This window comes from Erpetoichthys calabaricus, chromosome 5 (genome assembly GCF_900747795.2).
Source record: "Erpetoichthys calabaricus chromosome 5, fErpCal1.3, whole genome shotgun sequence".
Lineage (NCBI taxonomy): Eukaryota > Metazoa > Chordata > Cladistia > Polypteriformes > Polypteridae > Erpetoichthys > Erpetoichthys calabaricus.
Window position 1 is genome coordinate 226,470,681 of NC_041398.2, and position 27,676 is coordinate 226,498,356.

Here is a 27,676-nt window from a genome sequence, read left to right on the forward strand (position 1 = left end):
AGGTGTTCAAATACTTATGTGCAGCAGTGCAATACAAATAAATTCTGTACAAATCATACAATATGATTTCCTGAATTTTTTTTTTACATTCTGTCTCTCACAGTGGGAATGCACCTACAATTAGAAATCATGGAGGGGTCTGAAATTCAAAGTGGGAGAACTTGCAAAAACGCAGGGTGTTGAAATACTTATGTTCCTCACTGTATATCCCCGCAAGACACTACGTGGCCATTCTTTCATCTTGCGGGTCTTTTATTTGTCTTCCTTGATCTTAACGTGAAGATCACGTATCGTCTCCTAGTCATTCCCTCCCACAGGATTTTTATAATAGAGAGATATAAATGACTTAGATAGGAATACAATTAAAAAGCTGGTTAAGTTTGCAGATGATACCAAGACAAGTGGATTGGCAGATACAGTAGAACCTCTACGATCAAAAAGTTTGCCAAAATTTTGCATCTGTTCACGACAACATGCTCTGGTGACGAACTAAAACACTGGCGGCCAGTTTCCCTACGCGCGTTCATATGTGCCAATGGTTTTCCATTCTCTGTTTCCCATTTTCTTTTGTTTGCGTATACAGGGCCTAACAAAACAGCTGATGTTGCAAAAGGAGTTATAATGTTAACCAAGCAGAGGCATCACGTGCTAGAAGAGGTGGAAAATATGTTGCTAATGTGGCTGAACGAGAAGCAACTTGCAGGGGATAGTGTAAGCGAGCCAATCATATGCGAGAAAGCCAGGAAGATTCATGGCGATTTGCTGAAAAAAAAATCCTTTGAGTGGCGCAGGTGAGGAATTTAAAGCCAGTAGAGGCTGGCTTGAAAAGTTTCGCAAGAGAAGTGGCATTTAATTTTTTTCCCCTGTGCTTAAAACTCATAAAATAAGTGTTTACAGCAAGCGGTTCGTAAGGGTGTAGCGCAAACTATTGCAATGTTAGTTTTGTCTGTTGTTCAAGGTTTTCTCAGTGTTATTCAATGTTTTTACATTTAGTTTACCATTACACTGTGCATTCTATGCTATAATTAACTATTTTTGTGCTAAAAAATATATATTTAATATATTTACATACAGTTCATAGGTCTGGAATGGATTAATTGTATTTACATACAATCTTATGGGGAAATTACGTTCGGGTCGCGACCAAATCAGAGGTACCACTGTAATTGGGAATCCATTGAATCATTACAGAAGGACTTGGACAGCATAAAGGCTTGGGCAGATTTGTGGTAGATGAAATTTAACATCAGTAAATGCAAAGTAAGGAAGTAAAAATGTTAGGTTTGAATACACAATGGGAGGTCTGAAAATTGAGAGTACACCTTATGAGAAGGATTTAGGAGTCATAGTGGACTCTATCAACTTCCAGACAGTGTTCAGAAGCCATTAAGATGACTAACCGAATGTTAGGTTACAGTGGTGTGAAAAACTATTTGCCCCCTTCCTGATTTCTTATTCTTTTGCATGTTTGTCACACAAAATGTTTCTGATCATCAAACACATTTAACCATTAGTCAAATATAACACAAGTAAACACAAAATGCAGTTTTTAAATGATGGTGTTTATTATTTAGGGAGAAAAAAAAATCCAAACCTACATGGCCCTGTGTGAAAAAGTAATTGCCCCCTTGTTAAAAAATAACCTACCTGTGGTGTATCACACCTGGGTTCAATTTCCGTAGCCACCCCCAGGCCTGATTACTGCCACACCTGTTTCAATCAAGAAATCACTTAAATAGGAGCTGCCTGACACAGAGAAGTAGACCAAAAGCACCTCAAAAGATAGACATCATGCCAAGATCCAAAGAAATTCAGGAACAAATGAGAACATAAGTAATTGAGATCTATCAGTCTGGTAAAGGTTATAAAGCCATTTCTAAAGCTTTGGGACTCCAGCGAACCACAGTGAGAGCCATTATCCACAAATGGCAAAAACATGGAACAGTGGTGAACCTTCCCAGGAGTGGCCGGCCGACCAAAATTACCCCAAGAGCGCAGAGACGACTCATCCGAGAGGTCACAAAAGACCCCAGGACAACGTCTAAAGAACTACAGGCCTCACTTGCCTCAATTAAGGTCAGTGTTCACGACTCCACCATAAGAAAAAGACTGGGCAAAAACGGCCTGCATGGCAGATTTCCAAGACGCAAACCACTGTTAAGCAAAAAGAACATTAGGGCTCGTCTCAATTTTGCTAAGAAACATCTCAATGATTGCCAAGACTTTTGGGAAAATACCTTGTGGACTGATGAGTCAAAAGTTGAACTTTTTGGAAGGCAAATGTCCCGTTACATCTGGCGTAAAAGGAACACAGCATTTCAGAAAAAGAACATCATACCAACAGTAAAATATGGTGGTGGTAGTGTGATGGTCTGGGGTTGTTTTGCTGCTTCAGGACCTGGAAGGCTTGCTGTGATAGATGGAACCATGAATTCTATTGTCTACCAAAAAATCCTGAAGGAGAATGTCCGGCCATCTGTTCATCAACTCAAGCTGAAGCGATCTTGGGTGCTGCAACAGGACAATGACCCAAAACACACCAGCAAATCCACCTCTGAATGGCTGAAGAAAAACAAATGAAGACTTTGGAGTGGCCTAGTCAAAGTCCTGACCTGAATCCAATTGAGATGCTATGGCATGACCTTAAAAAGGCGGTTCATGCTAGAAAACCCTCAAATAAAGCTGAATTACAACAATTTTGCAAAGATGAGTGGGCCAAAATTCCTCCAGAGCGCTGTAAAAGACTCATTGCAAGTTATCGCAAACGCTTGATTGCAGTTATTGCTGCTAAGGGTGGCCCAACCAGTTATTAGGTTCAGGGGGCAATTACTTTTTCACACAGGGCCATGTAGGTTTGGATTTTTTTTTCCTCCCTAAATAATAAAAACCATCATTTAAAAACTGCATTTTGTGTTTACTTGTGTTATATTTGACTAATGGTTAAATGTGTTTGATGATCAGAAACATTTTGTGTGACAAACATGCAAAAGAATAAGAAATCAGGAAGGGGGCAAATAGTTTTTCACACCACTGTATATATCATGATGTGTGGAGTACAAGTCCAAGGAGGTTATGCTCAAGCTTTATAACGCACTTGTGAGGCCTCACCTGGAGTAGTGTTTGCAGTTTTGGTCTCCAGGCTAAAAAACTGACATAGCAGCACTAAAAAAAGTACAGAGAAGAGCAACTAGGCTCATTCCAGGGCTAAAGGGGATGGGTTATGAAGAAAGATTAAAAGAACTGAGTCATTCAGTTTAAGCAAAAGAAGATTAAAAGGAGACATGAGTGAAGTGTTTAAAATTATGAAGGGATATTTAGTACAGTGGATCAAGTGTGTTATTTTGAAATGAGTTAATCAAGAACACGGAGACATGATGGGAAACTTAAGGGTAAGTGTCATACAAGCATTAGGAAGCTTTTCTTTACACAGAGAACCATAGACACTTGGAATAAGCTACCAAGTAGCGTGGTAGACAATAAGACTTTAGGAACTTTCAAAAGGAAACGATGTTTTTCTAGAAGAATTAAGGGTTATTCTCATCTACATTGTTCTAATGTTCTTTGTCCAGCTGAGGATAAAGCCTTTTGGAGCTGACAGATAATAGATAAAATCCAAATTTTAAAATTGTACAGCACCAGCATTGTGTCATTTTCGGCACAACTTTCCACTCAATCCTTGTCATTAGTGTATCAATGATACCTTGTGATGAAAAATATATTTATTTCCCACTTCCAGGATTATACCTAACCAGCACAATACATAAATAAGTACTATTCTCCCCGGTCACATGTTTTTTCATAGCACTTACCTTGGATCTTAGAGGAGTCATATTTTGACTGCTACCAGATAAACCTTGTTCTCTTGGGTTATTGCTACACTTAAATCCTTTTCCTAACGTATAGTGAAACAGTTTCCAATGCTACCTGGATGCATATTCACTACACAGATTAGCCACACTAAAAACCACTTGCCTAATATCGTGTAGATCCCCCTTGTGTGCTGGCATGGACTCCACAAGATCTCTGAAGGTGCGCTGTGGTGTTATTTGAGTTGAGAAGTGGGGTCTCCATGGATCAGTCTGGTTTTTCCAGCACTTCCCACAGATGCACAATTCAGTTGAGATGTGTCATGCTCCTCAAATCATTCCTGAACAATTTTTGCAGTGTGACAGAGTGCATTATTCTGCTGGAAGAGGCCACTGGTATTTGAGAATATTGCTGCCATGAAGGGGTTTACGTTTTCTGCAACAATATTGTGGTATGTGTCAAAGTAATATCCACAGGAAAGCCAGAAACCAAGGTTTCCCAGAAGAATATTGCCCAGAGCATTACACTGCCTACGTGGCTCATCATCTTTTCATAGTGTATCCTACTGCCACCTTTTCCCCAGCTAAATGATGTACATGCACCTAGCCACCCACCTGATCTGAAAGAAAATGTGATTCATCAGACCAGGCCACCTTCTTCCATTGCCCCATAGTCCAATTCTAAGGCTCATGTGCCCATTGTAGGATCTTTTGTCAGTGGGCAGGGGTCAACACGGGCATTCTGACTTGAAAACTTTCTTCACTGTTTGCAATGGCTGAATATACATCAGAAATGGGGGTTGGAGGGTGTCAGGGACTAGGAGCAATCACAGATCTCAACCTTAGCTTACATTTTACTGTTTATTTTAATATACTCCTACATTTATGTAACATGCTTTATATTATATACATACACATATATACACACAGCACTGACTCATCTACGGTGCCCTAACACTTAAGTTAGGATGTTATTCGTCAATTTTAGTTCAACGTTGATAACACCGTAATCCCGGAGAAGCTGGTACAAAAGCTTCATAATCTGGGTCTGTCCACATCGTTGTGTCTCTGGATCAGGGACTTTCTCACCAACAGGCCTCAGGTGGTTAGAATTGGAGATTGTACATCAGCCACACTGGTTTTGAACACAGGCACACAATGTGTGCTCAACCCAGAACTCACATGTTATCTACACACGATTGCTCTGCCATCCATGCCACAAATATAGTTGTGAAGTTTGTGGATGATACGACTGTGGTGGGTCTCATATCAGACAATATCCACTACAGAGAGGAGATACAACACCTAGCACTATGGTGCTCAGCCAACAACCTCATCTTGAACACCAGCAAGACCAAAGAAGTCATTGTGGACTATAGGAGGTCCAGAAGAACAGAACATGTTCCTATATTCATACATGAGGAGGCTGTAATGTGTGTGGACAATATCAAGTTACCAGTAAGCCCGCGATTCTCAAAAGAATCGCAAATCCAAGAATGGCAATCACTTTCTGTTCCCTGCGATATGTGGAGGGATGCAATATCATGGAGGGTGGGTGCGTCCTGGGACATTTTTCATTTAATTAAATAAACATATTTGTACCAAAGCGGTTTCTTTTGGAGCTGTGACTCATCTGGTTCTGGTGTTTCAGAAGCACTTTGTAGGCGCCTTCGGTTATTGTTTTTATCCATGCAGTGTCTTTTTTGTTTTTCTATGGCTGTGTCGTCAGCTAGAAGTCGTTTGCTGACGGCGGCGGATTCGCGTGCTGAAGTGACCATGGCGGCGAATCCGGGCATGGACGGCTACATTACTAAACGAAGGTGGCATATGCGGTGGTGTGGGCGGTCGTCTGTGGTTGTGTCGTTAGGTAGAAGTCATCTACTGTTAGGAATCATAATCCAACTTACTTTTAATACTGAATTACCGTTATGTGATTCAAATATGTGTTGTTTGGGCGCCACCTACTGACCCTGGGAAGCTGCTGGGTTTGACTTTGGGGCGCGCGGTCTCGTCTTTGTTGTTCTGTGGCTGTGTCGTTAGGTAGAAGTCGTTTACTGGTAGGAATCATAATCCAACTTACTTTGACTCTGAGGCGCAATGCGCATGTGGTGCGTCCGCCATCCGTGCATAAATTAAACTGTCGTTTAGTAATATAGATTGGGTATCCACATCAAATCAGATCTGACCTGGTCTTTGAACACAATTCACCTGGTAAAGAAGGCCCAGCAAAGACTCTTCTTCAGGAAGATGAGACGTGTTGGATTCTCCTCTTGGCTGCTCACAGACTTCTATAGATCCGCTATAGAAAGCATTCTCTGTCACATTATGACAGTGTAGTACGGCAGCTGCACAGCACAGGAAGGACTTGGCACGGGTGGTGAGAACAGCACAGGGGATCGTGGGAAGTCCTCTCTTAGACCTGGACACTGTATATGCTGGAAGGGTGCAGGAGAGGGCCAATATATAGCTGCAGATCTCACCCATCCGGGAAATGGACTGTTTGTACCACTGCCTTCGGGAAAGCGGTACAGAAACATAAAAACATGTACCAGCAGACTGAAAGACAGCTTTTTCCCCAGAGCTGTGAAGTCCATCTGCCCCTGCTGATACACACACACACATACAGTACATCTACCCCTAACCTACCCCCCTGTAGACATGCACACACACTATCCCTCGTAATCAAACACACACACTCGTATTCCTTCCCTGCAGACCCATGCACACAGATCACTGGTCTCTGCAGGCGTACTACCTCAGGAAAAGTCTGGACTTGATGTTTTATTGCTGCTGTCTTTTATACTTATTGTGTTTATTTTATTATTTCTAGTGTATTGTGTATTTTAAGTATTCTGCCTTGAAGCCGAGTCCTACCAACAAAAAATTTCATATGTGTATGCATAATGACAATAAATAATTCTATTTATCTATATATACACAAGCATGCATCCATGCCCACATACAGTGCATTTGGAAAGTATTCACAGCGCATCACTTTTTCCACATTTTGTTATGTTACAGTCTTATCCCAAAATGGATTAAATTCATTTCTTTCCTCAGAATTCTACACACAACACCCCATAATGACAACGTGAAAAAATTTTACTTGAGATTTTTGCAAAATTATTAACAAATAAAAAAAATCGAGAAAGCACATGTACATAAGTATTCACAGCCCTTGCCATGAAGCTCAAAATTGAGCTCAGGTGCATCCTGTTTCCCCTGATCATCCTTGAGTTGTTTCTGCAGCTTAATTGGAGTCCACCTGTGGTAAATTCAGTTGATTGGACATGATTAGGAAAGGCACACACCTGTCTATATAAGGTCCCACAGTTGACAGTTCATGTCAGAATACAAACCAAGCATGAAGTCAAAGGAATTATCTGTAGACCTCTGAGACAGGATTGTCTCGAGCCACAAATCTGGGAAAGGTTACATAAAAGTTTCTGCTGCTTTGGAGGTCCCAATGACCACAGTGGCCTCCATCATCCATAAGTGGAAGAAGTTCGAAACCACCAGGACTCTTCCTAGAGCTGGCCAGCCATCTAAACTGAGCAATCGGGGAAGAAGGGCCTTAGTCAGGGAGGTGACAAAGAACCCGATGGTCACTGTGTCAGAGCTCCAGAGGTCCTCTGTGGAGAGAGGAGAACCTTCAAGAAGGACAACCATCTCTGCAGCAATCCACCAATCAGGCCTGTATGATAGAGTGGCCAGACGGAAGCCACTCCTTAGTAAAAGGCACATTGCAGCCTGCCTGGAGTTTGCCAAAAGGCACCTGAAGGACTCTCAGACCATGAGAAAAAAAAATTCTCTGGTCTGATGAGACAAAGATTGAACTCTTTGGTGTGAATGCCAGGCGTCACGTTTGGAGGAAACCAGGCACTGCTCATCACCAGGCCAATACCATCCCTACAGTGAAGCATGGTGGTGGCAGCATCATGCTATGGGGATGTTTTTCAGCGGCAGGGACTGGGAGACTAGTCAGGATAAAGGGAAAGATGACTGCAGCAATGTACAGAGACATCCTGGATAAAAACCTGCTCCAGAGCACTCTTGACCTCAGACTGGGGCAACGGTTCATCTTTCAGCAGGACAACAACCCTAAGCACACAGCCAAGATATCAAAGGAGTGGCTTCAGGACAACTCTGTGAATGTCCTTGAGTGGCCCAGCCAGAGCCCAGACTTGAATCCAATTGAACATCTCTGGAGAGATCTTAAAATGGCTGTGCACCGATGCTTCCCATCCAACCTGATGGAGCTTGAGAGGTGCTGCAAAGAAGAATGGGCGAAACTGGCCAAGGATAGGTGTGCCAAGCTTGTGGCATCATATTCAAAAAGATTTGAGGCTGTAATTGCTGCCAAAGGTGCATCATTACATAGAAGTTTAAGCAGTTCAAGTCCAGTGGACAATTTAAAATTGATACAAAGGTAACCTTTATTTTTATTCTGGAATTTTAGCAATGGGTTTCTTACTCACATGACCTTTCAAACTTGCAGCTTTAAGTCTTCTTTTCACAGTTCAAAGTGACATTTGCTTACTTTGACCAGTGTCCTGTGGGGGCGCTTACTGTGCAAAATGTTGACTTTCAGAATCTTGTCTTCCGATTCTGTTGTGGCTTTGGATCTGCCAGATCTCTTCTCTTCCAGTTTCCAAGTTTACTTTAATGGTATAGTAGTAACTACTACTCATCACTGGCACTTTATCACTCTTAAAAGAGTTGCAAAGAAAGCTAATGGTCCACTTACTTTGCTAATTGCCTTTTTCTCACCATTATGAAATGCAGTACACTACTCTTCAAATAATGCTTTAGTGGTTGTAGCAACAGAGTTTGCTCCAACACTGCTTTATACAGACAAAGGGTGCGTAAATGATCAACACAGACAGACACCTGTAGGAATTCTTTGCGTCAACTTTAAGGGCTTAATTAACTCCCAATGCTGCAGAGAACCTTAAAGTTGTTAATGCAATTTTTTTCCCTGAAAAGGGCTATTTTGTATAATTCTGAAAGTTACATTACTTTCCAGTATTTAGTAAACTGAATTTTTTTTTTTTTTTTTTTAAACTTCTGGCAGATTACTGCTTACCTTTGTACCATTTTAGGTTATTCTCTGGACCTGTTTACATTTCAATAAAAACTGGAAAAATGAGGATGGTCTAAAATGTTTGACTGGTGTTTAAGTATGTATGTACACTCTAAATATATGCACACATATTACTAACACAATGCATATTTATATATGCATGTATACAAACTTGCTCTTACACAGTTTTCAATACTATAAGTACAGTGGAACCTCAGGTCACGAACGTCTCTGAACACATACAAATCGGGTTACGATCAAAAAGTTCGCCAAACTTTTGCATCTGTTCACGACCACACACTCGGGTGACGAACAAGCCAGTTTCCCTTCCGGTTCATACACGCCGATGATTTCCGCACGTTTTCAGTCTCTCCCTGTGCATTCCCTGTGAACTCTTTGTGCTCTATTTTGTTTCCCTTTCGGTTCGTACGCGCCAGTGATTTACGCACGTGTTCAGTCTCTCCCTGTACCTGTACAGTACATTGTTCTCAGTCAGACGTGCATCACACAGAGGGACTTTATCTCAAAACTGTAATCTCCTCTCCACCCAGTTCCTCCTCACTTTCTTCATGCCAGAACTCGACTCATGCAAGGTTAGTTTTTGTATAAATTAAGGATTTTTCAAATGTTAATTTTTTTTTCCCTGTGCTTAAAACTCATTAAAAAAAGTTTACAGCAATCGGTTTGTAAGGCTACTAGCGTGAACTCCTGCAATGTTACTTTCTTGGTTGTTCATGGTTAGTTTTTAAATAAAGTTCGGATTTGTTCAAATGTTCCTTTTTTCCCCCCTGTGCTTAAAACTCATTATAAAAAAAAAAAAAAGTGTTTACAGCGATCGGTTTGTAAAGCTATTAAGTATGAACTCTTGCAATGTTAGTTTTCTCTGTTCAAGGTTTTCTCAGTGTTATTCAATGTTTTTACATTTAGTTTACTATTACACTGGGCATTCTATGGTATAATTAACTTTTTGTGCTTACAAATCTAAAAAAAATATATATATATTTACATTCAGCTCGCACTGTCCGGAACAGATTAATTGTATTTACATACAATCCTATGGGGGGAAATTGCTTCGGGTCACGACCAAAATCGGGTTGCGACCAGAGTTTTAGAACAAATTACAGTCGTGACCCGAGGTTCCACTGTACAGTAAACATAGGGGAGAGTGAAGTCTTAACTTCAGTGGAGCACCACATAGCAATGCAGAAGACAGTGAACGTCACACCTGTCTCATCAAGTGGTGGTGAAAACAGTGTAACAGAAATGAGTCTTTTGTGTTACCAAGTGCTATAAAATACTTTGTGAAGTGATCCTCATGTTTGGTAGACGTCAATGTGCATCATTCATAACAGAGTTTGAGCAGGAAACTTAGGGGCCTTTGTGAAGCAAGATGATCCGTCTGTCAACCTGAGGAATGAACTTGACAAGAGGCACCCGTGGTGCATTGGTGTTAGTGTTGATGGGAAAAGGAGGTACCCTACAGCTCGACACCTGCTTTCTGACAGTCCAAAATGTATGGAATCACATCAAGATAAGCGTAGCAGAAGAGAGGTTGTGGAAGTCTGAACTCCACTGAGGTATGCATCAGAGTCACTGCTGTTCCAGGACCATACTATATGCAAATGTCTTCTTTATGCGAGGCTGAAATAATTTGGTCATCATGATCACCACAAGTCACTTCAATGACACCACAAAAAGGGCTGACTGGAAGAAGGAATAGTGTTCTAGTCAAACAAGTGGGCTGGAAGATAAAATGGTGCTCTATTGCCTTTAGTGATAATACAATCTGCCTTTGAATGACTGATGGTGGTGTACATGATTGAAGGTTAAAAGGTTGAATGGTCGTTTCTGTTATAAAGAACTGTACTGTAGCACAGAGAGGTTACATTCAATATTAATGGGGGTATGCTGCAACTTGTGATACACTATACTTACCAAATAAACCATGTTCATCACCATGTGAGAGTGATCATTTCAACAAACTGAGATGCTTCCCCTACCCTAATATTAGTTCAGTGATGTAATGCCCACAGGGTGTTCTTTATGCACGTTCTACTAATTTTAAAATGAAGTATTTTATTGAATAAGATAGTAAATGAAGAGGCACATGGCATACTGAAAATATTGAATTAGAAAAAGCATATTAATATCCAGTATGTTAAGATTTATGCTTTGTTTTCATAAAACGCCACTTTCCTTTAAGTTTAAACCACCGAAAAATAACTACCTGCCACTTGAAAAAACAATTAGCACGACACCATGTTTCACTTATTTTACTGAATTGCTTAATTATTGTGAGGCATTGTCAGTCAGCAGTGCACACACAAGTCTTGTGAGCTGTCAGCTATGATGAGACAAAGCTTAAGATAAATCATTCTGAACAGTGCAGTGATGATAACATACTTGTGATGTACTCGGTATTCCTTAAAGGAATACTCCACCCAAACATTTTTTTTTTTTAAATGTTATTTACTCCATGTAGTTTGTAGTGGTGGCCAAGAAAAAAAAAAATCTCGTTTTAATGGTGAAATTACATATTTAATATTCAGACTCAATATGCAATTTTTGCCAAGATGTTAACATCAATTAATTCCTGAAAACTGTTTTGAATGTAAGCAGGAAATATCTACCTCTCCCTCTCATTCACTAATCAAGAATGTTGCTTTCAAGACACATTTTGCACTTTTTGAACTTATGAATGGATATCTGACATGTGGATTATGCAACACAAGTTACATTCATTTTTTTTTCCCATGTATTTTTTTCACCATGCAAACAAAGTTAAACATTTTTGTGTACTGACAAGAGGGAGATGGTACTCTATACATATATACACACACTAATTTTTTATATTATATTAATATATAAAAATAATATCCATCCATCCATCCATCCATTTTCCAACCCGCTGAATCCGAACACAGGGTCACGGGGGTCTGCTGGAGCCAGTCCCAGCCAACACAGGGCACAAGGCAGGAAACAATCCTGGGCAGGGTGGCAACCCACCGCAGTAAAAATAATATATATATTATAATTATTATTATTATTTATTATATAAATAAAAGACAAATGACAGCCCCCCTGGATTGCAGCGGCACCTGATTCCCACAGGGCTCCATGGGAGTTGCAGTTTGGCACAGCCTTGTTAGGTTCCGTGGGGGCTGCCAGGGGGAGCTGCACAGCCCTAGTTTGGGTTTTCACCACACCAGAGTACTTCCAGATAACACTGATGAGCTAACTGACGTGCTACATGATGCAGCATCACGGGAGTTGGGAGGGAGAGAGATAATGCTTGCCAGAGGAGAAGTAGAGGCAGAACAAGGAAGAGAAAGAAGGAAAGAAAGGACTGTGTTTATTGGTACATTTGTGCTGTGTGCTATTATTGTACTGTGCTACTGTTAGGAGTGAAGGATAAATGCTTTACCACTGGGAAATAAACAGTGTGTGTTGCAGAGACTTATCTGTGTTGGGGTTGGGTGACTGGTGCGCCCCCTCTGGTGGCCACAACATTCCATTCATGTATGTAAAAAAAAAAAAAAAAAAAAAAAAAAAAAGCTGCCTGTCTAACTCCAATTCAGATATACCATTTTCACTTCTTTCTTAAAATTTGTCATTATTTTCTTAGAATAGTAATGATCATCTAAGCTTTGAAATTCACTCGTCTTTCATCCAAGTTATATACACACTCCACAATCTTCTACTGTATAAGAGTTTCACACTCTAAATGTAACACAGGTTGCGAAATTGTAAGCAAGGCTTCATTATTTTTGTTCATGATTGAGTGAAATATTTTTTTCTTACTGGTGTCAAACCATTTACTAAACTTGCTTAGTAAAGTAGTAAAAACAACATTATGTTTTCCCCAGCTACATATTAAGTAACCATGGACTTATTCAAATCTACATTCAAATCAAACAGATTTACTTACCACTTCTGTTGATGTTTCTGCATGTTCTGAAGTAACATGTTCTTGTAATGATGTCTCCGTATAACCCATTTTCCCACAATAAGGACACGTAAATGACTGTGGCTGTTCTACTGAAAAAGCTTCCCCACCATAATACAAATCTACAAAAAAAGATATAGAAAAAGAATAAAACACACAAATGGTGACAACAGCTACAAAGAATTATGGATATGCTTCTCTCAAAGTATATATATTTTGCAAAATGGCCAAAAATGAATGAACCCATAAGTCTTTAAAGGGTCTCCTTGATGTTGCATCAACAAGAAGAAAAAACAGGTTGCTTGTTTGAACTGAATATTTTTCTGCAAGGCATCCAAGAATAGATACATATTTAGTAAAAGGCAAACAAATATAAAACAGCCTACAGGTTAGAATAACCTACTGAATACTTAAAACAAAAAAATTCAACCTTGATAGAAATGCCAAAAAAAGTTATTCTAAACTTAAGTCATGCAAATCAAACAAAAATGCACAAAGCTGTATCAGGATGACTGCATTTTGAAAGTACAGGTCGTCTTACTTCAGTGAAGGCGAGGCCAAAGAAGGGAAGGTCTAGTACACGATTTCAGTAACAGATATGATGTAATTTGTTTTATGAAAAGCACATTAACTTTTGAATTAAAAATGACACACACACACACACACACACACAGTGGGAATCACTTGCCTGCTTTCCATCATTTACAAACAGGATAGTATTACTCAAAGAAGCCAGGTCATCAACCATTAGGCTGTACAACACAAGATTCTCCAGCTGCTCTGGTCACAAACACTCTTTATATAGGCTGCTCAGAGCTTGGCAGTGGGGAAACTTGACAGAGGGACGTTTTCAGGGCTGGATTCAAAGGCAGAAATACTTGCCATCCATCTAATAACAGTGGAGCTGACCACAGACACAGATCCGGCTCTGTGATCTGCTAACATGCCCGCACCCCCACCCAACAAATCTGCAACCACCGCCTTTACAACATTCTATGCAATTTTGAAGTTTTTATTTGGAAATTGCTGTTTGCGGTTAAATAAGGACAACTCCAACATTCAAAATTAATTTCTTCTGCCTGTTGCTTATGTGAATAATGTTAAACATCGTAACACAAGTATCTTAAACTTTTTTTATTTATTGTGCATTAAATAACTTCATTACAAAAGTCTTCAGCAGGTACAATATGCATTTGAATCTGCTAACCACAGGCAGAATTTGTGCCTGACTTAATACCTCCCAGTGTACACGTCAAGCTGCTGACTGGAGTTTTTGTTTAACACTCCTATGTCAAATGGTAATAGTTCAACAATTAAGTAACATATATAATTGGTTTCTATATCAGTTTATACTTTGATTTTTGTGTGTGTTAACATATATGCATCTTTATGTACTAATTTTGTATTTAGTAATTTGTAAAATCTATACAGTAATCCCTCGCTATATCGCGCTTCACCCTTCGCGGCTTCACTCCATCGCGGATTTTATATGTAAGCATATTTAAATATATATCGCGGATTTTTCACTGCTTCGCGGGTTTTTTAGGACAATAGGTCTTTTAATTTCTGGTACATGCTTCCTCAGTTGGTTTGCCCAGTTGATTTCATACAAGGGACGCTATTGGCAGATGGCTGAGAAGCTACCCAACTTACTTTTCTTTCTCTGTCTCTTGCGCTGACTATCTGTGATCCTGACGTAGGGGGTGTGAGCAGGGGGGCTGTTCGCACACCTAGACGATACGGACGCTTGTCTAAAAATGCTGAAAGATTATCTTCACTTTGCTACCTTCTGTGTGCAGCTTTTAAGTATGCTGCACGGTGCTTCGCATACTTAAAAGCTCAAAGGGCACGTATTGATTTTTTTATCTGTCTCCTCTCTCTCTGTCTCTTCCTGCTCCTGACGAGGGGGTGTGAGCTGCCGCCTTCAACAGCTTTGTGCCCCGGTGCTTCGCATACTTAAAAGCAAACAGCCCTATTGATTTATTTGCTCCTTTGAAGAGGAAGATATGTTTGCATTCTTTTAATTGTGAGACTGAACTGTCATCTCTGTCTTGTCATGGAGCACAGTTTAAACTTTTGAAAAAGAGACAAATGTTTGTTTGCAATGTTTGAATAACGTTCCTGTCTCTCTACAACCTCCTGTGTTTCTGCGCAAATCTGTGACCCAAGCATGACAATATAAAAATAACCATATAAACATATGGTTTCTACTTCGCGGATTTTCTTATTTCGCGGGTGTCTCTGGAACGCAACCCCCGCGATGGAGGAGGGATTACTGTACTTGCATTTATTTTACCTGCAAACTTGTCACAGTGCCCTGTGCCTGCACTCAGTGAAAAGTGCTATACAAAAACAAGCTGAAATGAACTAAAATGAAACACCAAGGCAAACGTAAATGTCTTTTGTTGAAAGCAGGGAAGATAAAAACCTGACTTAAATAAAACTAAGGTACAACATTACAAACAGATAACTTTGGCAGAAGTTATCCACCTCAGTAAAAAGAGTTGGTGCACAACAAAGCCAGCATCATATGTAAAAGTGAGCTTGTGAGTTTCACACACATACACTTAACTTCAGATAAGTAGAGGATCACAGCATTGTTTCATGAATGCACCATTGCATCCATAGGCTTGATTCAAACTCCTAGAATCCACAAAGCAAAAACATCAAATTGAAACACCTTTCATAATATGTTCAGATGCCAATGGGAGCAGCAAGCTGCACTCACTGCAGCTGTCACAAGACAAGGATGCAACAATGAGTGATGGAGGCATCTATATACCAATCAATGATGCAGATTCAGAAATAGAGGTAGATTACTTGCAGAAGGAATTATACAGCAGTGTACCTTGTACTGTTTGCTTTTGTGATCAAATATCTGTCCCAGCTACATCTGCACCTTGTGAGAGAGTATTTTCAACTTATGATAGCCACAGTGGAGAAGTCTCCAGTTTTATGTATTGTGTTCATGTTCTCATTTTTCTAAAAATGAAATATATCATAAGTTGTGATCCTGACACAGCTAAACATGTCCATAGGGCATTCAAGCAGCATAAAAGGACTGCCACTGTCAGAGCAATGTTTGAAGCTAACTCGGAAAACAAAAAGACAAGTTTAAATTTCAATGGATTCAAGGTGCAGTAACTTTTTATTGTCACTAAGTTCAGTGACATTCTTACTTGCATGTACTAATCAATATGCAACATCTATTATATTCAAAAAAAAAACCTGTGTGTAAATATTTTATATTAATATTCTAGCAGTCAGTAGATTACCTTGAAGATGGGCAGGACTGGATATATGACTGAAAGTGACCTGTCACACAGGTACAGAGCTCATCATTCCAAAAACCCAGGTATTATTTGTGATACACTTTACAAGCCCAGAAAGGTTCAAGAATGCAGATAGACACACAAAACACAGAATATATAAAAGTTGATGCAATACATAAGTGGACCTCAGTGGACTGCAGGAAGTGATTGCACATGGCAGTGGAAGACTACTAGGGGAAAGAATAGCTCAGCCTAGTTGGTAGTTAAAGTCTACTATTTCATGAAGGGTTTCTTTCCCATGGTCATAACAGCGGGAAGTTGCTACTTGATGGAGTATAATTGATACATACATAGATAAAGTTCTTTCTATTTGTCCCCAGGGGAAATTTGGCTTTTTACAGAAGCTCATTATATAAACAAACACATAGACAGATAAATATATATGCACACACAGTCTTAACACAAACCAGAATGTCTAAAAAGGAAGAAAAATTAGTAAGAAAGAAAACTTATTTTGCAGTCCTGGTCCCAGTGAGGCATTATGCAGGCGCATTGCTGTTGCTATAAAGGAGCCCAGGTTGTGTTTCTTGACAAACTTCTACTGAATAATTCGTTGGAAAGTCCTTAGCACTAGCGTGTCACAGAGAGGATGCACAACCTTGTTCATAATGGCACTCAAATTTGTTTTAATTTTTTCCTTTGCTACTGTCTCCAGAGGGTCCAGAGTGTATCCTATAACTGAGCTTGCCCTTTTAACACTAGAATTATCAGAGCCAACGAAAAACACTCGTAAATCCGGCCCACCTTAAACCCCTTCGCACCTCTCTTGTCAACGTTATTGGTCTTCTAAATGTGTTGATAAGCAGTAAGCAGCCTGCTATACCATCCCCACTGCCTCAGAACAGGCAAGAAGTTCTCTCCGTTCCTGCCTTGATTGATTATCTGGGAGTGAGCTACCCAGAATTGTAAGGGGAAATAATTTGATGTGTGTTTTGTGTCTACAACAATCTATGTAAACACATTGTTAAAACAAACGTTTTTCATGTTTTAGTAATAAATAACAAAATGTAGACATGAACTGTATAATGTGTGAAGGCTGATGGCCAAATATCAAATAAACACTTTCACAAAAGGTGCAAGTACAATACAACAGCTTACGTGGTACTGTGGTTAGAACTGCCGATTTATAATCCGGAGGTCGTGAGTTCGAATCCAGCTCCCCGGCAAATTTTCCATTTAGAGTAGTGAGCTGCTCTTATTGTTAATATTATACAATAAAAACATACATTTGATTTGTGTCTGTAATAGCCACTGTAAATGTATAGTACTTGTAAAAATTAGCGGTTTTTTTTTTTCCCCACTTTTACTCTCGATCACGATACAACACCCACCCCTCACCCCACATCTGACACGGTTACTTCTTATCTGAAACTGGGAATAACTGTAGATGTGAGTGGTGTTTTGAGACAATGGAACTGGAAATTCTCTGATCTGGAGGGATAAAAGCTTTTGAGGCTCGCCTTTTTGTGCGCGCCCTTATTGAAGGATGCCTGTGCGTGCCCTTATTGAAGGATACCGTCTTGTACGTCCGCTGGCTTATACGTCCGTAATATACCTTTAATTTTCTCTGGCGGTAATACAGGCGTGCACGTCGGTAATATGCCTTTAATCTCCTCTGACAGTAATACTGGCTTGTATGTGGCTGTAATATGCGTCACTGTATTGTGTACCTTTAATTTCCTCTCGCAGTAATACTGGTTTGTATTTCCGTAAAACACCTCTAACTTTCTCTGACAGTAATATCGCGCATCGCACCGTGCCCCGCGCACTTCACCAGAAGACACCCACACACGGACACCTGGATGCACATAGGGATTTTATTTATATATATATATATATATATATATATATATAATGTTATTCACAAGATAAGATGCTTTATAAAGTAGATACCATTTCATTGTATTAAAATAAGGAGTGGTCCATAATATGCGTGGACTCTAATGTATATGTGTGTGTGTGTATATATATATATATATATATATATATATATATATATATATATATATATATATATATATATATATGTGTTAGTTAAATTATGCTGAATTTTGAATGAGTGCAGTGCTGTGAATTTTTTTTTTTTTATATATAAAGAGCAATGATATTTTGTTCCACATTTTCCAAATACTGATCTTAACTGTTCATTGCTAATCAAGAATTTCTTCTTAAATGTCACTTCATGCTTATGCATATGTTATGAAGTCACTATGTAGACACCCTTCAAATAAAGTGTTACCAAAATCTGTCACATTATATTAATGTTCTCCATGCATGGTTAAGTAATTTCTAAAAAAAAGCCACCATTTCAAATATATTTGTGCATACTAATTCATTCATGATAAATTCAATATCAAATCGGGACATTGTGAATCAAAATCAAATCAGGACATCAGTGCCGACGTCCAGCCCTACTGATCGGTATATTGGTTTTAGTGAAAAATGTTTTAATGGAAGTTTTTCCACACCTAGAACACAAACGGTCTCAAAACTGGCACAAGTTTATATTGTCTACTGCAATGTCATTAATAGTTATTTGGTAAATGCTCTTACTCAAGATTTCTTATAAGATCTTTAAAAATTAGAATTATTCACTCCTTTTTTTTTTTTTTTAACTGGAGCACAGGCAAATTAAGTGACTTTCTCTGAGTAACAAAGGAATTCACTAGCAGTTTTGTGTTTTAAAGTCCAATGTCTTAGCTACTTGAACACAGATGAACAAATGCTTATATATGAAAAAGAGAATAATATTTGAGAGAAATGCATCTTGAAAATAAATAGTCTAAATTGGCCTTTTCTTAGCACAAAAATATAGTTATAGGTAAAAATGTTTAATAACCAAAATGGATCAAATATTGGAATGATTATACAATTTTGCTAATTTTTGCCATATACTGCATATCTGAAAATGCTTAAAAAGGAAATACAGAAAACCTAACATCAAGAACAAAAGTAGAATAGTAAAAACCCTTTTCATTAATTATTAATAAAAAATAATAGCCTATTTTCAACTCCATAAAGCACAATGCAAACTATTTTCTCAAATTCACAAGTATCTTATAAATTTTGTTTCAATTTATTACTGCAGGCATTATACATTATCTTGTCCTTAAGACATCCAAGCAAATAAGATCTGTTTGTTTTATAATTAACAGCAGAACACTCACCAAAATCTACCCTTGTTAATATACACTGCATTGGATGTTCTGTTGTATGTCTCGTTGTTGTAGCTCCACTCTCATAACAAGATGCACAAAGGTCATAGTCGTAGCAAATTAAGCACTTGTATCTGCGACCTCTGAAGTTTCCTTTTAAACATGCATCACAGCTGACACCTGTAAAAGTATGAACATAAATCAGATTTAAATAGAAATAGAACAGTATCTAAACTATTATAAAGTTGTGTTGACTGTCTGCTATAATAAAGAACAAATCAAACTTTGTTTTAAACATTGGAAGGCGAGATTTATTTGGGGAAAATGTAATATATGAAAAATATCCAAGCTCCACATCCTTTTCATACTAAGTAGCTCCCAAATTTTCAAAGGACTTGTAAGGACAAGTCAAGCATAATGTCAAGTGTACGTCAACTCTTTGGTGAGTCAAGTTGCTATCAAATCAGACTGAATGCAATAAAAATGGCAACATTTTAAAAGGAAAAGGTAGATTTCTTCCAGTAAAGTAATAAAAAGGTGGTTTAACAAGCATTCTATTAGATTTGTTTTAAGAACCCCCTCCCATACAAATATCTGGTCATTTTTAAACCTTATCTGCTATCCTTACAAGACCAAAACAGCAGTAAAGCAGATCTCAAAAACTTAACGGGAAAAAATATTTTAAAAAGTACAGAGTTAACCAAATTGGACTAAAGCGATTTTTGTCACAGAACAACTTAGTGTTTTAATTTCAAGCCGATTTCGGGAAATGTATTACAGAATTTTGCTATCATTTCGTAGTTTTTCAGTTATTTCAGGTTTTTAGGTTGTATATTTAGTATATAAACCCTTATTAAAGGTGTATATGTTTTGTGAAGTTAAATTCAGGATTAAAATGTTTTATTGCTGTTATGACCATTTTATAACTTTCCAGAAGGGCATCAAGTCACAGGCAAACAGATTCATCAGGACCTTTACGAAATGGAAAAGCAATACCAAGGCAAGTGGTATTCCAGTACACTTGATAAGTATTGCTGGACCCTTAAAATGGATATTTCTCTGGCCAAGTACAGAAGAAAACTGTACACATACCTTTTAAGTGAGACACTTCAACATGTGTATATATAGTTTAAACACGTTTATTGTAAATTTTAATCATATGTCACTTAAAATCCTTGTATGATAAAGTCAGATTAGATATTTGCATTCAGCACAAATATATAATACTGTAAAATTCACTTATATTGATTCTTGTAACAAAAACTTTACTATGTTTTCCAATGTAATCATCATACACTGCACATTGTTGCTCCAAAACCTCAAAAAGGAACTTCTAAGTTTGTTATTGAATTAAAAAAAGTTTGTTGGCTCCTGTATGCAATTCAATCTGTGATAGCCATTTTTGAAATTTATTTGTGAATAAGCCAATGCTCGGCTAGATCATGAAAGGTTTAAATACAAATCTAAGGTTTCAAAGGGTAGTGCCCATTATTATTTTAACCAAAGACAAAAAAATACCTGTAGTCAGTGCAAAATATGGATCAAATTGGCTTTCAGCTGGACAGCTGTTATAAACTATACAGCTGCAGTAAAAGCAAATTTAAACATGGAAACGGAGCAACTGCTGATTGATCACAGAGACATACTGTATTTACTTTAATGCAAACAACATATTTAATGAATTTTTAAAAACTTTAATAGTGAGATAATTTAACAAGATTTAAATAGCTACTTGACCATACTGGCTGCTAAGAGTAAAGAAACTCTTGTAAACACTTACAATAGCTGGCATTAAACACAAAGCAATTTAACATATTCTGTTTGACGAGAAGCAATAATTGAATCACATAGAGATGTCCTTTTTCCACATACTTTACATAAAAGGCATTTATCTATTTGCTAATTAAAATCATAGGTTATTTTTTTAATTCATTTTCAAATGTAAACCTCAAATCAGGGGTAGAAACTGTTTTATCAAGGTTGGAACTTGCATCCTGCTAAGCACTCACTGACTCACTCCACTTTCCTATTTTTGCATATACATGTCGGCCCTTGGGATTCACAGGTTAAAGATTTGCTGATCTGTCTATTTGCGGGATTGTCATCAATAATTTAATATATTTTTCCAGGTTTGTGACCTAATGTGAGCTGGGGACAACAGACAATGCTCTAGCAGCACTGCTTAAATGGACAGCAAATACCAGCAATTCCAGGAGAACTGCATCATTCGGCAATGGCCGTGAGGGCAGCGGTGTGAAACAAGAGGAGGATGCTAGTTTTAAAAGTGAGCTGTAATAAGCCAGTAGGATCACAATCGATGCTTAACTGCATAATTGGATTACACCCATCATATTACAGTTTTCTGTGTATTTATGTTCTTGTTCTGTACCCGCTTGTTCGTTTGATTTTATGAATTGGAAAACTTTTGTCTGGATAGCACTGACAGATTCACTTCACAACTATCACTTACATCACAGCATCATGGTAGGGCAAAACTTTACAGAATTTTTAGGAGGCTATTAACAGGAGATTTCATTTCATAACAATCACTCTTGCATCTGTGAAACTAGACTGTGACACATTTATCATTTTGTATTTAGTGTTTTGTTCAATTTCTTTTCTTTCTGTAATATGTCATTTACTACGATAACTATACACAAAAATAATGAATTAAATTTGGCAAAAAAGTTATAGTTCACTAAAGAACTGCTGGCCATGCATTTTTGTCTTGGGAGCCAGCCTCACACACAAGATTTGCTTCAGCAATGATCATTCTAGCAACTTACTGCATCTTTAGTGCAATAAACCTAGAATATACAGTAATCATGGGCCCAAAATACATTCACGGGGGCCATTTGCCCCTAATCCCCTGAAACACAAGAGATAAAGGTAGATCTAGCAAAACAGGTACCACCTGTTTAATTAACACTAAATGTCTTACAAAACTTTTTTCAAACATTCTACTCATTTATAATATCTAATTACATGTTTAATAAATTAAAATATATTACACATGTAAGATGTAAATCAAAATGCCTATAAAAGTCGATCAAGACTAAGCACAGCAGCATCAACAGTAATATTCCATCCACTCTGTCATAAACACTTAACTATAAATTCAGTATATATATTTGAAAGATAACCGTCTTTCAAAATCCTACAGAAAATACACTATAATGAGAACCAAGTTATAGGCATAAAACAGGAATAAATTGGAAATGTTGTTCACAACTTTCATTTCAAAAAATGTTAAAAGATAAATACCATTTTGACATAATGGCTCTATGACTCCTATGGTTCAGAGAACACGGATGGAATAAAGCAGGACACAACAATATCCTGGCGACTTCTACAAAACTGGACAATAACTTTTCTTTCTACTGGAAATTAAAAGTACTTGCAACAATCATGTCAAATCTAAAACCCATCTCAAGAACAAGGAGAAATTAAGTTCAATGAGTGTTGGTCTTCAGATACAACACGCCAGTTTGTGAAGGATTTTTGAGGTTTTGCATGTGTGGAGTCAGGCATACCACTCGAAAAAACGAAGACAATGAACTGTTTCTTTATTAAGCATATACTGTATACACACACACACACACACACACACACACACATTAAAAAATTGAAGAAATACATTTTAATCAGAGTATAGAATCAAGTCAGTGAAACTTCTGGGATATTGATCTGTTCAGTTAAGTAGTAGAGGGGGGTTGTTAATCAGTTTCAGCTGCTTTTTTTCAGCCAGAAATTAACAACAGGCGCACTAGAGGGGCAACAATGAGATGACCCAAAAAACAGGAATGGTTTAACAGGTGGAGGTCACTGACATTTTTTCATCCTCATCTTTTCTGACTGTTTTTTCTTTACTTCTGCATTTGGCTACAGTCCATGTCACTGCCGGTAGCATGAGGCGATACCTGGACCCTACAGAAGTTGCACAGGTAGTCAAACTTCTCCAGGATGGCACATCAATACGTGCCATTGCCAGAAGGTTTGCTGTGTCTCCCAGCACAGTCTCAAGGGCATGGAGGAGATTCCAGGAGACAGCGACAATACCCGGCCTCATGTGGCGAGAGTATGCAGGCAGTTCCTGGAGTATAAAGGAATTGATACCACTGACTGGCCCCCACGCTCGCCTGACCTAAATCCAATAGAACACCTCTGGTACATTATGTCTCTGTCCATCTGATGCCGCCAGGTTGCACCTCAGACTGTCCTGGAGCTCAGTGATGCCCTGGTCCAGATCGGGGAGGAGATCCCCCAGAACACCATCCGTCATCTCATTAGGAACATGCCCTGATGTTGTCAGGCATGCATAAGCACGTGGGGGCCATACAAACTACAGAGTATGATTTTGAGTTGCTGCAATGAAATTTCGGCAAAATGAACTAGCCTGACGCATCCTTTTTTCACTTTGATTTTTGGGATGTCTTTGAATTCAGCCCTTTGTAGGTTAATAATTTTCATTTCCATCTAATGATGTGGTATCCTTTCTTTCCTAACACATTACCCAGTCCATATCAATAGAGATATCTACCAGGATTTTTTTTCCCCATTGAGATCTGATGTGTTTTCAAAGTGTTCCTTTAATTTTTTTGTGAGCAGTAATAAATATAAACACATACATATACAGTGCATCCAGAAAGTATTCACAGCGCATCACTTTTTCCACATTTTGTAGTGTTACAGCCTTATTCCAAAATGGATTAAATTAATTTTTTTCCTCAGAATTCTACACACAACACCCCATAATGACAATGTGAAAAAAGTTTACTTGAGGTTTTTGCGAATTTATTAAAAATAAAAAAACTGAGAAATCACATGTACATAAGTATTCACAGCCTTTGCTCAATACTTTGTCGATGCACCTTTGGCAGCAATTACAGCCTCAAGTCTTTTTGAATATGATGCCACAAGCTTGACACACCTATCCTTGGCCAGTTTCGCCCATTCCTCTTTGCAGCACCTCTCAAGCTCCATCAGATTGGATGGGAAGTGTCGGTGCACAGCCACTTTAAGATCTCTCCAGAGATGTTCAATCGGATTCAAGTCTGGGCTCTGGCTGGGCCACTCAAGGACATTCACAGAGTTGTCCTGAAGCCACTACTTTGATATCTTGGCTGTGTGCTTAGGGTCGTTGTCCTACTGAAAGATAAACCGTCGCCCCAGTCTGAGGTCAAGAGCGCTCTGGAGCAGGTTTTCATCCAGGATGTCTCTGTACATTGCTGAAGTCATCTTTCCCTTTATCCTGACTAGTCTCCCAGTCCCAGTCGCTGAAAAACATCCCCACAGCATGATGCTGCCACCACCTTGCTTCACTGTACGGATGGTATTGGCCTGGTGATGAGCGGTGCCTGGTTTCCTCCAAACGTGACGCCTGGCATTCACACCAAAGAGTTCAATATTTGTCTCATCAGACCAGAGAATTTTCTTTCTCATGGTCTGAGAGTCCTTCAGGTGCCTTTTGGCAAACTCCAGGCGGGCTGCCATGTGCCTTTTACTAAGGAGTAGCTTCCGTCTGGCCACTCTACCATACAGGCCTAATTGGTGGATTGCTGCAGAGATGGTTGTGGAGAGAGGAGAGCCTTCCAGAAGGACAGAGGACCTCTGACAGAGTGACCATCGGGTTCTTGGTCACCTCCCTGACTAAGGCCCTTCTTCCCCGATCGCTCAGTTTAGATGCCGGCCAGCTCTAGGAAGAGTCCTGGTGGTTTCGAACTTCTTCCACTTACAGATGATGGAGGCCATTGTGCTCATTGGGACCTTCAAAGCAGCAGAAATTTTTCTGTAACCTTTCCCAGATATGTGCCTCGAGACAATCCTGTCTCAGAGGTCTACAAATAATTCCTTTGACTTCATGCTTGGTTTGTGCTCTGACATGAACTGTCAACTGTGGGACCTTATATAGAAAGGTGTGTGCCTTTCCAAATCATGTCCAATCAACTGAATTTACCACAGGTGGACTCCAATTAAGCTGCAGAAACATTTCAAGGATGATCAGGGGAAACAGGATGCACCTGAGCTCAATTTTGAGCTTCATGGCAAAGGCTATGAATACTTATGTACATGTGCTTTCTCAATTTTTTTATTTTTAATAAATTTGCAAAAACCTCAAGTAAACTTTTTTCACGTTGTCATTATGGGGTGTAGTGCATAGAATTCTGAGGAAAAAAATGAATTTAATCCATTTTGGAATAAGGCTGTAACATAACAATGTGGAAAAAGTGATGCGCTGTGAATACTTTCCGGATGCCCTGTACACATACATATATATATATATATATATATATATATATATATATATATACACACACACGTATATGTATCATGCACACACATACAGACAGCACCACATGAGAAAGCAAGAAAACCTGCTTATTCTAAACTCGGAGTTGTCACATTGGATGTAAACTTTAAAGTTTGCATCCACAGATATTAAGATTGTGAAATGTGATTGGCCTGGTTATGTTTGTTAGGTGTTTGTAGGGTCGTCCCTTCTCTGTCCTATCGGGTTGTAACATACAACCTTATATTTTTTTTATATAATATTTGAGTTGATATATGTATCTTACAGCCACATACTGAATTTTAAGATTAGCCTCCTCAAGACTCATTTCTCACTGCATTCTTTTTTCCAATTAGAGAATTTGGGCAATAGTTAGGAAACATAACCAAACAGAATTAGAGAAATGAGTAATTCAAGTTAATTATCTCTAAGAGGCGGAAACAAGCCAGAGTTGAAAGCTTCTCAACAGTTACTTTGTCACATATGAAATGTAACCATGCCGTATCAAAACACTAGACCTTAAGCACTGAGATCTGTTTAACTGTGAAAGAAACTCATGACACTTTGGAAATTGTTAATCACAACAGATCTGAGACACTTTGCTGGAAACATGGCAACATGAGTTCAATATAAATTTAAACATTTTCCACAGAAAAATTACAAATTTCAAACATAATTTATACAGTATCTACCAAAAAAATCCAGTAAAATGTATTGCTTTTAAAGGACATTAACATTACAGTACTTAAAGCAATTGAGACTAATGCCTTAGAAAAAACAGTTAAATTAACATATATACTTCCAAAAACTGGAGTAAAATTCCATCTTTTACATTAAACCAATGCACACACAATGGAAAACAATATTCTTATTAGTACTTAATTGCTTTATTAAGAAAACATGAACACTATACCTTCAGAACACATCAGTTTATGTATATGCTTGAGATTACTATTTTCTGCATAGAAATTGTCTTCTTTTTTAAACTGACATATACAAACTACACATAAATTTCAACTACCGAGATAAGGTTGTGTGTAACATGGATCTTTATCTCTTCATTTAAAAACAGAATTAGACATCAGTTACATGACAAAATATATAAGAAACATCGCTAACAAAACAATATGGTTGTCCTCAAGGCACCCATTCATCTACTTCTGCTATCTACTTTGACCAACTATCCATTTTGTTCACTTAACTAAAACACATTCAAGCACAAAGCAAGAACCAACCCTGACCAAGATACTCATGTGATACATAATACACACGCACTCACATGTATAAAAAATAATTTAAAATGCCCAGTTACCACAGACATGACTGTAGTTGCCACACTAACAGTAGTGATAATTTGAACCAGAATTACCTACTCTATTGTAATTCTTCCAAAACAATAATAAAAAAAAAGATTTATTTAAAAAACACTTAGAAATTTATTAAACTTTCTAAATTAGAACAGTTATACAGTACTGTAGTGTGCATAAAAGAAGAGGTGTTCACAGATAACTGAGTAAAATAAACAAGAGATCCAAATCCCTGATTACCTGAAACAAAACAAAACACAAAAAAAAAAAAAAACCTCCCTGATATTCTGGAAAAGCCCATGGTGACTCACAAAAATTAAAGGAAGAGATGCATTTCCTTTTATTTGACTAGCAGGGCATCAACAAGTTTTCTGCCAGATAAAAAAGGGATGCATGTGTATACAAATTAATCAAAAATGTATGCATTGTTAAAAAAATACACTTCACTCTGAAATATACAAATACACTAGTACCTACCAGCATTGTCAGAACTGATCGAGATATGCCCAGCTTAATCGCCACCTTTAACAGGTAACGACATATGGTCCAGTGCCACTTTTACACTTTCTATGATTATAAATAATGGGGAGCAATAAATTGTGCTGTACAGTAACCCTTTCATTAATATAGTTAAGTGTTTTCTCTTCATTTATGTACAGTAGACCCCCGCAAAGTCACAGTTCAGAGTTCACAGCCTCGGTCATTCACAGATTTTTCCTTAGAACCTATCTAGTAATTGTTAGCGGAAACCGCAAATA

At 38.3% G+C, this 27,676-nt stretch overlaps 1 protein-coding gene across 1 annotated transcript in view; it reads right to left on the minus strand.

Moving 5' to 3' along the window:
• The window catches only part of kcmf1 (potassium channel modulatory factor 1), an 85,011-nt gene that overhangs the window by 21,017 nt on the left and 36,318 nt on the right, over positions 1-27,676 (minus strand). The window contains exons 2-3 of the mRNA XM_028802605.2: positions 19,335-19,502; positions 12,818-12,957 (exon numbers count right to left, since the gene is read on the minus strand). Coding sequence (XP_028658438.1) covers positions 12,818-12,957; positions 19,335-19,502 — 308 coding nt within the window. The remainder of the gene's footprint in view (positions 1-12,817; positions 12,958-19,334; positions 19,503-27,676) is intronic.